The 17,199-nt window shown below is 56.3% G+C and overlaps 1 protein-coding gene across 1 annotated transcript in view; it reads right to left on the bottom strand.

The window, feature by feature from the left end:
- The window catches only part of LOC138238448 (high mobility group protein HMGI-C), a 29,343-nt gene extending 19,645 nt beyond the window's left edge, over positions 1–9,698 (bottom strand). Inside the window, exons 1-4 of the mRNA XM_069189535.1 lie at positions 9,037–9,698; positions 3,181–3,417; positions 2,588–2,671; positions 2,116–2,166 (exon numbers count right to left, since the gene is read on the bottom strand). Coding sequence (XP_069045636.1) covers positions 2,116–2,166; positions 2,588–2,671; positions 3,181–3,285 — 240 coding nt within the window. The 5' untranslated portion in view covers positions 3,286–3,417; positions 9,037–9,698. The remainder of the gene's footprint in view (positions 1–2,115; positions 2,167–2,587; positions 2,672–3,180; positions 3,418–9,036) is intronic.
- Positions 9,699–17,199: the final 7,501 nt, after the last annotated feature.

Here is a 17,199-nt window from a genome sequence, read left to right as displayed (position 1 = left end):
GCGGCAGAAGTGCCGTCCGTTCTTCTGTCTGTGAGACCGTCATTGTGAATAAACTCGGTATGTATGGGTTGAGGGGGTTGCTGTCTGCTCTCGGCTTTATTTGCGTCGCACGTCTTTAAATCGCATGAGCTCACCAAACCAAATAACGGGCAACAGGTTGTTTTGGCAATGAAGATCCGAACTTGACGACTTATTTGTGAGTCACGATGACATCCCCTGAAGTGTGCGTCAGGTAGAACACTCGCTTTGACTGCTTTATCGGTGCATAAACGGCTTCCCACTGAAAAAGAGCAGGAAGGGATACACCCCTGTAACGCTTCTGAGGCAGGGAGAACAGCAGCTCAGGTCAAGGATGCTGGACAAGGAAATCCAGGAACTTGCGCCTTCCGGCACTCAGCAAGTCCGGAGCACAGCTGGAACAGCGGGAAGAGCTTTAGAGGAACAGCAGGACCACCTGGCACCCTAATGCAAGGCAAGGCAGGGGAAGGTACAGCAGGGTAAGACCAGGTAAGGGAAGGAAAGGCAGTGTCATGGAAAGTGAGGTAAGGCTACCATTAACACAGCTCACATGTGCACGTGAGGCAATTTCATTCCCACGTTGGGGGAGACTCTGTGGTTCTGAGGCGGCACCTGAGGGCCCCAGGATTCAGGATGGTAAGGAGGCTGATGTTGAAGGCCTGGGAGAGGGGGGTCCTGCCCTTGGGGTTTCACAGACAGGGTGGGTGTCTGTGGGGTGGGGTCGGGGGGCCGTTTCAGAGGTGAGAGGATGTGAGTTTTGGCCCGGGCGCGTCGAGCTGGACACAAAGGACTGTGGGAGGGAACCGTCTTCACAGGTCCTAATGCTTTCCTGATGTCCCTCAAACCACACCAATCCGACTCCTCAGCCCCATTCCCACACTCTCCAGAGGGCTAATCTGAAGCACATTGCGAGAGGAAGAGAGTGGCTTGCCCACCGAGTAGGGGCCTGTACATGTGGGTGGCCAGCACATCGGATGCCTCTTGTAGCTGGCCTGGCATGTGGGGGTCCTGGGATTGATCCCCCTGCCCGCTCCTGGCTCTCGCCAGCACCGGCCCACCTCCCCTCACGGAGCGAGACCGTCGCGCCGACGAGACGTCCCGCAGAGCACAGGGACTACAGGGCAGCGGGGTGCCAGAGGCGTGGATCTACGCACCAGCCTCCGCAGTGGGTGCCAAGGCAGTTAATGGGCGGATCTGCCCCAGTGTGGACAGAAGCACTCACCGGGGGGTGACCCTCGAGGTAACTGCCCCGGTGAGGGGACTGACTCGCCTTCTGCCCCGCACACGGGGCTGAGGCCGACAGGGCCGAGCCCCCCGCGTGCTGTACCTGCACTGAGGGGTACAAGTGCAGTCCAGTGCCTGTCCCTGTGAAGCGGTGCTGTAGCACGGCCAGAGCGCAGGCGCAGGACAAGACCGGGGAACGCAGAGAGATGCCATCATGCGTTTGCTCAAACAGCAGAGCGAAGCTCACGCCCTGAGGCGGAAGCACGCCGGGTGAGGCGAAGGGAAAGGTCAGAAACGCCCACAAGGCGTTACCGAATGAGAGTGGTGTGTGTGCACAGGCGCACGAGCAGAGCGTAGGGGCCTTCGGACTCCCCTCCGGGCGTGATGGGATTTGCGATCGGTTCCTGCGGCCAGAGTCGAGCTGATGGGGCGCGTCTCACCCCCGCGGTCTGTGGAGGAGCAGAGGTCAGGGTCCTGGACTCCTGACCTAAAGGTGGTGGGTTCGATTCCCGGGCGAGACGCTGCCTGCTGTCGTACCCTGGCGCCAGGTACTCCACCTGGATTGTTCCGGTGAAAATACTCCGCTGCATAAAGGGGAGCAAGCGTTACTTGCTTCGGATAGACGCATGGAAAACACTCAAGGAGCAAGAGGGGATCAAAGCACCACCAACACGGTTGGGGAAGGATAGGAAGGGAACCCCCTCCTCCAGCCACCTCCTAAAAAACGACACCCCTGCCCGCAGCACCGCTTTTCCCAGACCGAAGAGGTTTGGTTATTTGAAGGTTGAAACAGACTCCCGATGGGGTTCCCTCGAGAGGAGGAATTCAGGAATTATCGGGGCTCCCGAGGAGCCGAGGAGCCGGCACACTCACCCACTTTCTCGGTCTGCCTCTCGGCCTCTTCTCTCCCGTGGGCTCTGCCTTCTGACAAAGAGAGGACACAAGACGTCAGTGCCCCTGCAGCCCCCCGCCGTCACCGTCCCTCTGCCCTCGCGGTCTAGTCTTCACGTGAAGAGGCCAGCGGGGGCGATTCACGAGCTGCCCCTGGGAGAGGACAGCGGGGTGCCCTCCCGGGACCGGTTAACTGCTCATGACCAAACCGGGCCCGGATGAGCCGAACCGCCTCCTCCCTTCCGATGCTCCACGCGCCCCCCTGAATGGAATCACAACTTTGGGGCGCAGGACTGCAGCTGTATGTTCCCCCTCCTGCTTTGACATCACGCTTGAATGAGTTAATGATTCATTTTATTATTAAAATGAACAAAATGACTAATAACCCCCCCCCCCCCCCCCCAGGCTCCAGAGAGCTCCAGAGCTGCATGTGACCTTTGACCCCCCCCCTCACCTTAAGGGTGGCGCGGGGCCCCTTGTTCTTGCTGCCTCGGGGCCTCCCTCGCGGTCTCTTCGGGGCTGGGGGACCCGTCGGTTCCTGCCGGAAAGGGGGAAAAAAAGAGAGTGGGTGCGCGGTAGGGAGAGGGCCGGCGTTTTCTCTCCCGCGTTTCTGCGCCGGCTGCCCCGGAAAAACGCTGAGGGGCCTGGTGCTCTTGAGAAGTGGGGTACAGGGGGGGGTGGGCAGGGCAGGGCAGGGCAGGGCAGGGCAGCCCCAGGTCTGCGAGCAGCCTGGTGCGCACGGACAGCGGAAGGACGCCTGTCTCAGCCTACAGGTCAAAGGTCAAGGGTCATCTTGGGGGCAGAGAGTCCCTGCATCGGTCCTGTGCTTGGGTCTGCCCCCCTGGCACCTTCATCACCCTTGATTTTAATTCTGTTCTACATCTCCTTTTCTTCCAGCGAAGCCCCATGAGAAGTTACTTTCAAAAGCGCTATATAGCCTCAATATTATTATTTTATTATTGGCATTATGACGACGAATGAAACGCAGGCAGGGGCCAGCAGGGGTCACTCACGGGCCCGAGGGGTATCCGCTATTTTCCTCCTCACCTGAGCGGGTTTCCGGGGCCGGCCCCGGCCCCTCCGTGGCGGCGGGGGCAGCTCGGCGGGAGGCTCCGGCCGGGCCGCGCCCTGCCCGGCCCCGTTGCTGCTCATCGCTGCGTCGCTGGGCCTTCACCGGAGAGAGGGAGGGGCGGCGACTGGCATGGAGCTGCGGCCGCCAGCGCCCGGTGTGGGGGCGGGGGGGGGGGGGAGGGGGGAGGCTCGTTCCTGGCAGGAGCGCGGCACCTGGAGGGGAGGAGGGGGGAGACAGTGAGGCGAGGAGAGCGCTGTCACATCCCCGGCTGGCACCCAGAGCCCGGGTCCCAGATTCTGGACAGGAGGCGCGACTGTACACAAAGGGGTGGCGGGGGTGTGGAGCAAGCTGCCCAGCCGTCCCCGTTGGGGCCGACGCTCTGGATTTTCCCCAAGGAAAGAGCCGGGCGAGATCCTCCCATCAGGACAGGGAGACGTTACTTCACGCAAAGGGCGGAGGGAGAGGGCAATTCCCATTTCCGTACAGTATTCCTCCCACAGGTGTGGAAAAATGCCACAAAGCCAAAAAAGAAGGACAGAGCGAAGCACCGCACCGCGCGTTTGCTTCCAGTCTCGCTAAAACCTCAGGACGACAGTCCTGGCACGCGGTGAGGCCGCACACGCGCGCCGGCCGTCAAGCGGGCTCCAGGTCTCGGACTTCCATCGCTATCCCGCCGCCGGCATCGCGGCTTCGCGGGGCCCGGATCCTGACCGCGGCCCAGGCCCGGGCTCCGCCGCGCACAAGGACAGGAAGGGGCGTTCGGCAAAGGCACAGCGAGGCGCGGATTCAGCAAGCGCCCGGGGGGCACCAGCCCGGGGCCTCTGCCCGCTCGGCAGCCAAGTCTCCCGGTTTTCTGGCCGTGGCCCTGGGAGAGAAATCCCTGCTCCGCCTGCCAACTCGGCCTGCAGGAGGGACAACACTGCGGAGGAGCCGGGGAGCGGGCATGTGGCCCGAGTCCAGGAGCAAGGGCCAGACGTGCGCGCCGGGCAGGGGCAGCCCGCACCACTCTCCTCTCTCGCCCCAGCGCCGAACCCGGCCCGACCCGGCCCGCAGATCCTGGCCTGCGGGGGTCGGGGTCCAGTGACCTCCCTTCTCCTCCCGCCCCCCCCCCCCAGCACGCAGCGCAGAAATCGGCAAGCCCAGATCTTTCCGAAAGCCCGGAAGAGGGGACACAACATCCCGTTCCGAAGCCCCCGCCGCACCAGAGGGATCGCTCGTCCGGTCACTGGGGGCTGAGGAGCGACCCACAAGGCTCAGCTGCGCCCCGGTGGCTTGTGGGTCGACACGCTTCTGATGTGACTGCGGCACTTCGGAAAAAGCTCCGTCTCACCGCGGCTCTCGACTGCGACCCGAGAGAGGAGAGGGGAGAGATGAGGCCGTTCACCGCGTTCCCCGGCTCCCCTCTCCCTCCAGACTCGGAGCAAGCCCACTGCCGGGGAGCCTTTGAGAATTTCTAACACCTGTACCGGCTCCCGGGCTCCGCCACTGCGTGCGAGACGAGGGCCAGTTCAGTGTGGGATATTTCCTTCCGGCTCACAACTGCATCTGGAGGCTCCTCCCTGGACTGATTTCAGAGCAGCGATATCTGTCTTGGAATGTGGACACCAGAACAGTCCCCGACACTCTCAATTAGGGCCTCCTTCCTAGCTCATTATACAATTAGGGCCTCAGCGTGCCGGGAAGTAAATTGTCCACCTCTAGGGCAGTGTCTTACAAGTGGAGGGAGCAGGCCCGGACTTCTCCAGGTGATAAGTTTGCAATGCAGGCTAAGACCTTGAAGATCTCATCTGGTATGGCGTTGGCTTTTTACGCTGTTTAATTGCTAAGCGCTGAGCACGTCCCAGGGAATATGTGTTTCTCTTAAAAAAAAAAAGCAGTGTCTAATGCATCCAGGTAGGTTTGAGCAGCACTACTGTCTGTGTGTCATCTGAGTGATTTTGTAGGTATCTGGCGGTATCATCTCTGGCTCTCTGGGACCAGTAACACTCTGCTGCTGGGAATCGCTTTGATCACCCTGGACACGGACGCGAACGTAACACCCCGCTCCTCGATGGGGTGACTTTATCGCCGGCTACACTTTGCACGCTCCTGCTGGGGCGCCCCAGCGGAGGGGTGATTTTGAGGCTCTGATATTTCTCCTGTTTGTGCACCAAAGCACAGGCCAACACCAACGGAGCCCGGGTTCGAACCTTCCCGACAGTCGCCGGCATCGCAACCGGAATAAAGGAGGCGGGGGTTGGGGCTCTTTACACAAAGAGCTGCAGGTGTCTGGCGCGCCTCTCCGAAGCCGACGCGTCTGGGCGACGTTTCGCTCTCTCTCGGTGTCGACAGCCCGCAGAGAAGCTCAGGAGAGTCGCTGCTGATTGGAGGAGCCCTACAGGGCTGGGCTGGCCATTAAGGAGACACCTCATCCCGTCCCTGCACACTGGAGAGCTCCCAGTCAAATGAACCGGCTTCATCGCTCCGCTCTCCTGAGAGCTGGTGCGTGGGGAGAGGACTGGAGCATCATCCAGGTGGGATGGTGGTGTTTGGGGAGGGGATCCCCATGACCTGTGAAGCGCTCTGAGTGGAGTGTCCAGAAAAGCATTATATAGGTGCGAGGGATTATTAATCATCATTATTAATTTGTCTTCCGAGGAAAGCAGAGCAGCCAAATTTCCCATTGGCCTTTACCAGTCATGGCCTGTTAATAACCCCCCTCTCTGAACTGGCTCCATCCCTCTGCTCTCGTCCCCACTGAGAGCTGGTGTGTGGGGAGTGTACTGGTGCATCATCCAGGTGGGGCTGCACACTGGTGGGGGTGGAGGGGGTCCCCATGACCTGTACAGTGCTCTGAGTGGGGTGTCTGGAAGAGCGCTATAGAAGTGTGAGGGATTGTTATTACTATGGGAGTCTGGAGCTGTGTGGTCCAGCCAGCCGCAGAGCAGGAGGGTGACCCGGGTCAAGGATGGAGATGAAAGACAGGCCCGAAGGGGGAGAGAGAAGGCGGCCGTTTCCAGACAGAACCGAGCCCGCTGACCGCTGACCGCTGACCGCCGGGGGCCAGGCAGGGCAACAAAAGTGGGACGACCCCCCCCCCCCCCGGGGGGAGAGGTTTCTCCTGCTTCGTAGCCGCTTTGATGTGATTAATCTTGCACTCGTGATCCACGCCGTTCACAGGCTCTGCATTCCTGCAACTTCTCGGGGACGGCAGGATCTATACCCGTAACCGTGAGACAGTCAGTCCTTTGTCGGGCATTTGCCCCCACTAAAAGTGTTAAAGCCGTGTACATAATCTCGGGGTGGTCTATTAGATCGGTTGCGTAAACCGATTTACACCTTTAAACATCTAACAACGAGCTGCACCCCGTCTCTGGACGTCGACGGAACGCAACGCAGTGAAAAAACGCCCAGGATGCATCGCGCATCCCTCCTCATTAGCATAGCCCCGCCTTGCAGAGCACGACGAGACTGTCAATCGTGAGACAAGCGAGACAAGGAGAGATCCGAGCAGCTCTTGAAATAGCGAGCAGAGGGTATTTCTGGGGGGGTCTTTTAAAACGTACTTTTAACTCAACTCCTTCCTTCATCTGAAAAATCGCACAGACCTGAACGGGGGAAAGGCACCATGTTATGGTCTGGTCTCCACCAATCCAAGTCCACTTCAGGAGTTCCTCATTCGTCAAATTATTTCAGTGGTTTCTTTTTCCGGGATTATTTACAGGTCAATTATCGGCCGGCGGTTCAATTTAATTAATTTAGATGATAAGGGGACAAACCTGGGACCGAGATCGAACTGGACCTTTGTAAGACCTGCGGTTCTGACTGGGGGACGGCCAACGGGACCCTCCTGAGGTTTCGGGTTCGCTATGGCCGATATATTGAAAGATCAGAATGACTCTCCGGCTTTACATTTGAAATGACTCGGAGGAGTCGAGCGAAACTTGATCCCCGGGCGCCTCTGGTTACTAAAAGTAGCCCGGGCGTTCGGGAACTCAATCCGCCTGCGTGTCACTGGAGATCCGACCCGGACGGGATCGCGTTTCTATAGGCGACACGTGAGCCCGCCGGCTGGACGATCTCTGGACCTCCCCTCCCCGAGCGAGCGCGTCCACAAGCCAGTCTCCTGGTCCAGTCCCAGCGCGGCGTGTGCGCGCCCGCGGGCGACGGGTGGGCCGGGTGAGCGCGCCCGGTCCCCTATGCGCGGTCGGGGCCGCGCAGCGGACAGGTAGGGCAGGTAGCTCTCTCTCTCGCTGCCTGTGGGAAGCCGGTCCACCTCCTTCTCGCCAGCGACATGTCGGCGCTCCGAAAACAGCCGGCTGGCGTGCAACGCGCCGCTGGTGCCGTCAGTTCGGCCGTGGCGATCTCGCAGTGCCCGGGTCTTTCTCCGGGGTCCGGAGCGCACCTGCCCTGAGGATGCTCGGTTATAACGGCACTGCCTCGGCGCAGCTACGAGGCGACGAGCATTACTCCGAAAACGGGACTGGCGCGAAGGACGCCTCTTTTTTTTCTTTTTTTTTTTTTAACTCACGTCTTTTACGAGCACACAAACACAAAAGCAGCACCTCTCTACCCGAAACTCCCTGTAGAAAATGTGGGCCCGGTGGAATGTCCCCAAACGCAACGCGTGCTGCATTTGTGTCCCCCGTCACCGGGGTCTGTCCCCAATCCGGGACGTCCTGCCTGATCGTCCCCGAAAGGCGTGAACTCACACGGCCCGTGCGAGCCGGACGGTGACGCAGGAGGACGGACACCGCTGCGCAGGGCGGTCACCTGGGCATGGCGAGGCGTCCGGCCGGTTGGCGTCCCCCCCCCCCCCCCGCGCGCTCGGGGTTCGCCTCGCGAGGGTGCGCGTCTTGCGCCGGTCCCCGCGCCTTCATCCCGCTCGGCGCTGGCGAGAGCAGGAGCCCTCGCTATAAGCGCAGGCGGGCGACGGCTATTACGATGTTCTTTTGGCAGTAGTGTGGAACTGAATGTACTTTTTCCATATGGGGCGGCAATTACAAGCTAAAAAAAAAATCCACATACTGTACATTCTTTGTAAACTACCTAAAATCTGCAGCCTGCGTACAAACAAGCCCATCGCCGCGATCGCTCCCGGATCCCCCGGCGACACGGTACTGGGGAATGTGAAAGACGGGAGGTCGGAGTTGCAGGACGAAGCCTACAACAACAGCCTCGCAGGTCGCGGCAGAACGCAGTCCTTCTTTCTGGGGTTTTTCCGGATTACTTTGGCCGCAGCGACGCGCGGATACAACCAGGACAGCCAAACCAAGCGCCTGAAGCGCACCCAGCGCTCACACCTCTGCCCATCCCGCCCGGGCTGCTACCTGGCCGACAACACCTCCGCCCTCCACGGAAGAGTCTTTTTTTTTTAAATGAAAACCCCAAAAAAAAGTCTAGTTTGCAAGAAAAAAAAACGCGCCGCTTCTTTTTATCTTTCCTCGTTTTAAAGCAGAAACAAACAACAACAACAACAACAAACAAACACAAACAAAAGGCACAACCCGCCGACCCGACCCCCCGTGCGACTCACTCGCCTCCTCCGGAGCGCGGGGCGCGCGAGTCGTCTCGGACGCTTCCACGCTCTGCCCCAGCGCGCGCGAAGAGGGACAAGCCCCGAAGCTGACGAGCGGCGCTCGAGGACGAGTCCCGTGCTGACACGGTGCTGTGAGCGGCTGGGCTAGCCGTGCACTGGAAATTTGGGGAGGGTGGGGGGATACCCCCCCCCCTTCCCCTCCAAAAACACACACAGAAAAACCGGGACTACTACAGTACATGCACAGAGCACAAAACACAGCCGAGAAATCCCCGCCAAACACACGGCGGTGCGAAACAAAACTTTTACTCACCTTGCGGTTCCCGCAAAACTATTTTCCCTTTTCTGCCCTGCGGATATGAGATCTCTCCTTCTTCAGATGACACAAATGCACATGCATCTGCCCCGCGGAGCGCCCTAGCAAGCAGAGGTCGACCGCCCAGTCTGATTGAATGTGCAAAGCAAGGAACACTTGTCTCTGTCTCTCTGTTTTCCTCTTCGAGATCAGTTCGTTTGGGGTTGTTTTTGTTGTTGTTGTTTTTTTTTTGTTTTAAAAAAAAAAGGTGGGAAACCAGACGGGCAAAGCCGACTCTATTTTGTTTTTTTAATTAAAAAGAAAAAAAAAAGGGAAAAGAATGACACTATCTCCGGCGCTTTCTCCTCTCCTCCCTCCCTCTCCTCCCTCTCTCCCCTCTCTCTCTCCCTCCTCTCCCTCCCGGTCGGTGTGTGATCCGAGCTCCGCTCCAGTCACCCGTGGCCTCGCGGCATCAGAAAGCCCCGGCTTGACAGAGTAAAGGACTCGCGCTCACTGCCAAAGACATCTCGCATACTTTCTCTATTAAAGCATGCAGCGTGTATCCAGCGAGGAGAGGGGTAATGGGAGAGAGAGAGAGGGAGGGAGGGACGGCAGTGGAGTGGAGTGGAGGGGGGGAGCGAGAGGAGAACGCGCCACACCCCCCCACCAGCCTCAATCCACAGCCGACACAGCCTGGCCGAGGGACGACGAGCTGGAGGGCGGGTAATTCCTTTTCATCTGTATAGAAACCGGGAGGAGGGGCGCCTTCTATAGAGAGACGTTCACTGGGATGCACAACACGCGTGTGTGCGCGCCTTATAGCGTAGCCCGCATGTGCTCCACTTCATACCGTCTTGTTTCAAAAAGAAGACAGAAAACAGACATTTTCCGAGTGCTGTGTGTGTGTGTGTTTTTTTTTTACATGCATACATATAGAAATACATGGCTTCCTGTCGGTGCGCTCTGCTGGGGGACTTCGCCTGAGAAACGGCACCACAGAGCCGACGAGCGCGAGTCGCAGAAATCAAACCCATCAACGAAGAGACCGCGTTCCCCGCGCGAGCTGGCTCTACCCCCACCCCCCACCCCCCCGGCCTCGCGCGTCCCGTCCCGTCCCGTCCCGAGTCTTGCCGTCACGCCGGTTCTGGCTCTGCGCGGCGCGTGTGAGAGCTGGCTCGGTCTATGATGTACTGTAACGACACCCGACCCGCAAGTCCGCAGCTGCCCCAAGCCTGGTTTTAAAAAAAAAAAGTCAGCGGACGGGCTGGAGCTTCTCTTCCGTCCTGCGATCTGGATCAGCCCCCCCTGCAGCGCATAAGCACACAAGACAAACGTCCGGCGCGTTTCAACCCAAACTCTCCCGGCGCACATACATACGGTACATCTCGACCACCGACTGAACATCGCAAAGTCACTACCCTCCCTAGCGCCCCCCGGCCGGAGAAACAACAGGCTCCCTCCTACACCCCCACGGGATCGTCTCCCCCCCCCCACTGATGTCCGAGGGCAATTTCACAGATCAGGGGCTACTACACCTGCGGTACCCCCAGATTTCAGAGAAGTCTGCAGCTCTGTCGGTTTTTGTGGCTGTTCTCTGCAGAACAATTAATACCAAACCCCGAGCTCGACAAAAAAAAAAAGAAAGATGGTTCTAAATAGTTCTCACGTCGCTTGAACAGCCCGTTGCGTGCCGTCCAGCGTTTGTTTCTTCGTAATAGTCACGTCATAGTTCGCGTTCTGGGCGTCAAGCTTTCTGACCGGGAACCAGGCTTAAGAATCACAGCACGCTGCCGTCTTCACATGCGTTGGAGAAGTACAACACGCAAAACATCTCCATCTCGGTCTCAGAGCCCCCTGACCCTTGAAATATATAGAACCGTTCTCTTGAGCTGATGGGGTCTGGACCACACTTTAAGCATGCGTGTCTTTTCTGCATGTGAGACCTGCACTCATTTCTTTGCTCCCGCTGTTTAACGTACTGTATGCCCACTCCTGCACACCCAGGACCGTGAACGGGGAGAAGCTGTTTGGGAAATGGATCAATGGATACGGTAGAGTCCCGATATACTCCGTATCGGCTCAACAGCTGTGGAGTCGATCCACCACTAGATCTGCCCGTAGGCTGCTGCCAGTCCTTACTGAAATTAAACTGCTCTCACGCGACAGCAGGCAAGGGGATTTTTAGAGATTTCTCAGAACGAACACGCGCAGTGGGCAATTTCGTGCACCGAGAGCTCTGGACTCATCACTCAACGCTGCGAGTTCTGTGGAATTCAGTTCCATTCGGTTTTACAGAAAAAAATGGTTTAGAGCTGACTGTTATCTTACACTTAGTAATTCCTGGTTATGTCAGACTTTCTTACAAAAGCATCTAGCGTCTAACCAAAAAAAACAAAGCACACCGTGTTTGAGTTCTCCAGATCACTACTGAGTCAAACTCCCTTCACAAATACAGGGGTGTGGAGGAATGTTGCAGCACCCCCCCTGGACTGGTTCCCTTCGGGAAAACAAGAGAAACGTGCCAGGGTCTTCAAACATTCAGCCCCCGTTTTCACACGTTCCTCGATAGTCCCGGCTGGGTAAGAAGGAGGTGAGGTTTGACGACCGGAGTTGGTTATTTTTCCTCCACATCCTGCTAATTGACAATGCCACAACGGGTGACCAGGGGAGTCTCAGGGGTCTGCAGGGGATCCCAAAATGAAAAACAAAAAATTCCTTCCCACTCCCGAGGAGTCTGGGCCAGTCTTGCACCCGATTCGCACCAGTCTGATGTGTCCTGGTCACAGTCGGCTAATGACATCCTAGATCTACGCCAGAGCTATCCAGAACAGACAAGTCAAAGCGTGTCCTGATCCATAGCCTTTAAGAGCCACTACTCTGCAGCTCTTGGTCAAATTTCTCTTCTCCCACGTTGGCTGGCCGGCCGTTCAGGTCAGAACCAGAAAACGCCGGAAAACGCCCTCAGTGCGGATAATCAGGAAACACCCGGGGACGCAAATATGTGTGACACCCACCGAAAAGTTCCTTTAAGAACTGTTTTGTGGCTGGTCCGTGCGCTGTCTTGTTTCTTGTTAAATCAATGAAGAACCAAGATCTGCTGTAGGTCGGCATGAAATCAGGAGGACCAGCCTAGAGGTGGAACCCTCCTGCTTCCAAAGAGGCATCTCTGTATTCCTGCTCACCCAGGAAAGATGAACACCTCACAGGTAGCATGTTTCCAAACTACTAACTTGTTTGGGTAATGCTGTTGTCCAAAGCATGTTCCGTTTGCACCGGAACTGTCCAGGTGAAGACATTGGCTTTATTAGAACTGTTATATTGGTCTCAATCCCAAAAAAACTGTTAGAGATTTTAAGATAACTAACGAATTTCACACATAAGATTGAGAATTTTACCAACTGAAAACACTGACTGACATCTCTTTACACAAACGCCTTGTTCGATTAAGGGGTTAATCAACTAGGAGAGAGCTCAGCCTGAGCGCGAATCAGCTGACACTGGTTCGCCAGGACCTGGATTAGGAAACCCGATGAAGAGATTTTCACTCCTGAAATGAACTCTGCAAAGCCTCTCGGCGGCTCCAAGCTCCAAAGATGGTGAACCGGAGCAAGTTATTCATTCGATTAATGAGTTACTCCAGCAAGTTACTGATTCAACCGCAGGGTGTCCCACCGCCACGAGCAAACTGGGACTGGGAAACTGCGCTCTACATGGTCCTCTGGGAACCTGGGAATTCACCGAGTGCAGCAGGGTCTTCTGTGTTTCATCCCAGCGGAGGTCTGTGGGATTCAACATGTTATCTGTGCACCTGCTTTGTTAAAACTGCCTTTTTCATGATTGAATTGATCATTAGCAGAGAGGGATGACAGATCTGGAGGGGGTAGGGGACGGCGCTACAGAACTACATACAGCCCGTCAAGGGGTCCCATTCACCCACCACATAAAAATCCCCACCTCAAAGAAAATCTGTTTTTATACAGTTAAAAATAATTCCGTTTATTTCGGCTCGTTCGAGATTAATTAATTGATTCAATAATTGCAGTTTTGAGCTACTAACGTTTTTCCGCAGACGGTTCTCCTGTCTGCCACTTGAGTGAGGAAAAGTATCTGTCTTGGAAAATGTGTTCTTCAAAAGAAAAGAAAAGACCGGCATCTTCGAATAGGGGTTAAAAAAAGATTTTAAAAAGTAGTTTTTTAATTCAATTTTTTAAACCTCAAGCTGACATTTGGAAGCTACAGTTCTGGTCTTCGTGCTCCAAAGACAAGTCAAGTTTTGCTTAATTTTATAAAAAAAAAAACCTTCCAGCGACTGCCCTCCTCTTTATGATACAATTGGTTTTCTAAGCCTGATAGTTCACATTTTGTTTTATATGATACGTGCAGTCAAGCGTGGCTAGATTAGGTAAACAAAAAAAAAATCTTTGCATCATCGAAATGGAAAGTATTTGTTGTGTCTTTTCTCACAATGTAGTGATAGCTGAACCCGGGACAGATGCGTGAGATGGACTCGTAGAATGAAAAATAACTTCTGAACAACAATAACAACAACAACAAGCCGACGTCATGCGCGTGAGTGACACGCTTCGGGAAGAACCCGTATTTACCTGAGCGTGCCGCTGTGCTCTTGGGTACTTTCCCCCTCCGAGACCTCAGCCCGCACACTGCCCCCTGCTGGAGGAGCAGGGCTACCGCAACTCACCGCACGGAGCGCTCATCCCGAACGGGGGGGATTTTAGCGGATCGTGATCAGAGCGCGGTGGCTTGGTAGGGGGGGAGGACCAAATGGGTTTTCTCCGTTTTTAATTTTCTTTTTTTTTTAAATAAAAAAAAAACAAACAGAAAAACGTGACTTTTTGCACACCCCTCGGGGCGACCCCGGTTCGCGCGCGTGAGATCCCCCCCTTCCTCCAAAGGGCACGCGGGAAATCCTGAGGTTTGTTTAAGGACGAATCCCGGCGGCTCGTCCGCGATCCTCCTGCCGAGCTGGCGATTCCCGGGGAATGTGAAGGAATTTCATTCAGAGAGAGAGAGAGAAAGAGAGAGAGAGAGGAGAACCGGGTGGGATGTGGGGAGCAGAACGCCCCGGTGTGTTTTTTTTTGGGGTGGGGGTAACTCTCACGGAGTCGAAAATAATCAGACGGACAGACGCTGGGATCGCGGGGGCTCTGACGCAGGGACCGGGGTCGCACGGGGGGAGGGGTCCTGCGAAAGGAAGAGCACTCGCTCACCTGTCGATCATCCGTGCTTGTTAACACGCACGGGTGGAACCGAGACAGACAGACACAGGAACCGAGGGACCGCATCCACCCGGGAACATTCAGCCCCTGCGTGTTTTTTCCTCCCCCCTCGCTGAAGCACGTTTGCTGGCTGTGCCTGCGAGGCAGAATGTGCTCAGAGCTGCAACAGGCTGGCTGGAAGACGGGAAGACGGAATTCTGCGGACGGGCCAGTTCTAATCTTCGTCCTACGCCGGGCGCCAGAGTGTTTTCTGTTACCTTGTTAGTTCATTTCAGCCCGGAGTCTCGCTCAGGCCCGGGGCGACCCAGCGCCTGGGGGTTTCTGCTCGCTCTGTGCTCTCAGTTGCAGGGCTGGGCTAATTATCCAATGAACCGCCTGATGGCCAGACCTCTAACCTCAGAGCTGCCGGCCCCCTGCGTGAAGACGGAGGGGACCGAGGGAGCAGCTGTCGAGGACCTTGAGAAACATCCTATTGAATATACTGTACGCCCAAGGAAATAAATTAAGACGCACCCCCACAGTCCGATTAAGCACACACTGAGGTTAATTGTTTAATTGTCGGCTCAGAAGGGAACGCGAGAGGAGGAGGACAGCGGGACCCCCCAGGGACAGAGTGGAGAAACCGCTGAATTTTAGGGGGGTCTGTCCCGTTTCTCCGATTCCCCCCCCCCCGCTCCGTTTCTGAAGGAGGTGGCCGGGATCAGAAACAGCGTCGGGAAGAGTAAACCCACGCACGACGTGCACCCACGGCTTCACCTCGGGCCTCTGGGGTGGGGGGGGCGTGACTCTTCTGCCGATGCGCTGTTAGTATGGAACCCTCTTCCTCCGACCCGACGGGAGACGAAGACTCTCCAAACTCAGTCAAAACTCACCCCCCTTTCCCCGCCACCAGGGCTTATGCCATTCCGTCTGGATACACCGGTGCGCTCTTCGTTTTTTCTTTTCTCTTTTGTTGCACTTTTATTTTCCCTCCATTTTCGCCGCCTATAGCGTCCACGGCTTTGGAAAAGCGCTCCGTGTATCACGTAGTTCCAGCGGCGTGGGGGGGCTGCGTCTGCATGTGCAGGCTGCAGAGGGACAGGTCACGCCACGTTTGGGCTGTGGGACCACACTTCGAAGGCTCCACAGCCGAAACGTGGTGTTTCCTTTCTTCTCTTTTCAGCAGGGGACACACCTGTCACTTGTCCCCGGCTATAAAATACACGATCATCACCGCTGGAGAAACACACGCACTGAAAACAAAAATGAGCCCTGCGGGTTCTCCGCTGAGATGTTCCAGGAGGAGGGTGTCTCTACAGCCCGGGGAGAGGCGGGAGAGGGGGAAGGAAGGCGGGATTTCGCAGGTAGAGCCCCACAGGGAGAGCGAGAAAGAGAGGGAGGACCCCGGCTCTCCAGCACGAGGAAAAGGCAGAGCCCCCGACCGCTCGCGAGAGGGCCCCGGCTCAGCAGACCCGCCCCGCTCTCGGCACCTCGGCCCACCGCAAGGACGCCGGTGCCCGGTGGTTCTCCACCTCTCGACACCTGCAGGCACGCCTCCCCACGCGTGGAAAGTGCGGCAGATGCTTCACCGTTTCAACTTAAAAAAAAAAAAAGACGGCGCGGGAGACTTTAATCGACTTTAATTTTCTGTCGTTCTGAAAAAAAAAATGTAATAACGAGTGAAATAAATGTAAAAGAGAGCGTCCCGAATTGTCCAGGCTCATCTGTAACAGCTGTGAAGAGGTTTTATGAACATGCTGCTGAGAAGGCACCTGTTTCTCTGGACACGAGTGACCTACTGCTTTTCGGAGATGCAGCACTGCCACCTTGCGGGCAATGTGAGCAGTGCGCTCATTGATTCGGACGATCTGCGAGCCCTGTGGACGATGTGTTTCGGGACGTGGGTCACGTTGTCGTTTGCTGGGGATCCCTGCGCCGGCTGTCGGCCGTCTGACGTCACACGCGGGTGTTTTTTCCACACTTTACCCAGCGGGTAGGAAAACGACATTTTTTTTGGGGGGGAGGGGTGGCAACTGCAATTAATTTTGCTATGGGCTGCTTCAAAGGCTGCAGCCTGTCAGACCCAGGATCACTTGAAACAAAAAAAAAAACACTGACAGTAAAATCAATCATTCAATCGATCGATCGATCGATCGATCGATTGATCAAACTGGGCAATCTCTGGGTCTAGAGCCGCAGTCGGTCACCCACAGCAGGTCTGACAAAATCTGCGCAGGGCTGTGCAGGGGCCTGTGGGGTCACATGCAGTTCAATTCAATCTGTTTTTATATAGCGCCTTCCACCCCTTTCACCAAAGGGTTGCCCCAAGGCGCTTAACAAAGCTGTGGGACGGTTCAATACAGGAAGTGAGAAGGCCAGAAGACAATGGAGGGGAGGAACCAAAAACTCCTCTGTAATGAAGAAAAAAGAAACCTCTGGGGGTCCAAGGTCAACAGGCTGCCCAACCCCTCTGGGCATGCTAACATTATACAGTTCCTAAAAACAGGAGTAAATGTGGAGTATTAAGTCTTCCATCACGTGCTCCCGTGTGCCAGTACTCCATGCAGATCCCTATAGACCAGCAAACCCTCCTAAACGACAGCTCTATCCGCGATGCCCCTCTTGGATCCATGGCAGTGACGCACACGGGAGTGCGTCCCACCCAGCATCCCACCCAGATGGTGCCCAGCTCACATCAGCCCTCGAAGACTGCGCGGCTATTCCGCGCACCCATTCTGCTGAAGGGGAAACTGAGAATGTGTAAGAGGGGAGTCATCCTGCCCAGCCCACCACAGGAGGACAGTTACCAATAGCCAATCAAATCGTAAAGTGAGTTTGTCTTTGGGAGGAACATGCAAACTCCATGTGGAGGGTGCCTTAAACTGGACAGGAACCCAGGGACTAAGTGCCACAGCCCCCTGCGCGTGAGCCGAAATGTAAAAACAAACGACGCAGAGACCGCTGA

The sequence above is a fragment of the Lepisosteus oculatus genome, chromosome 4, assembly GCF_040954835.1.
Source record: "Lepisosteus oculatus isolate fLepOcu1 chromosome 4, fLepOcu1.hap2, whole genome shotgun sequence".
In the NCBI taxonomy this organism is placed as follows: domain Eukaryota; kingdom Metazoa; phylum Chordata; class Actinopteri; order Semionotiformes; family Lepisosteidae; genus Lepisosteus; species Lepisosteus oculatus.
The sequence above is the reverse complement of the archived record's forward strand: the minus strand, read 5'-3'. Positions and strand labels throughout refer to the sequence as shown.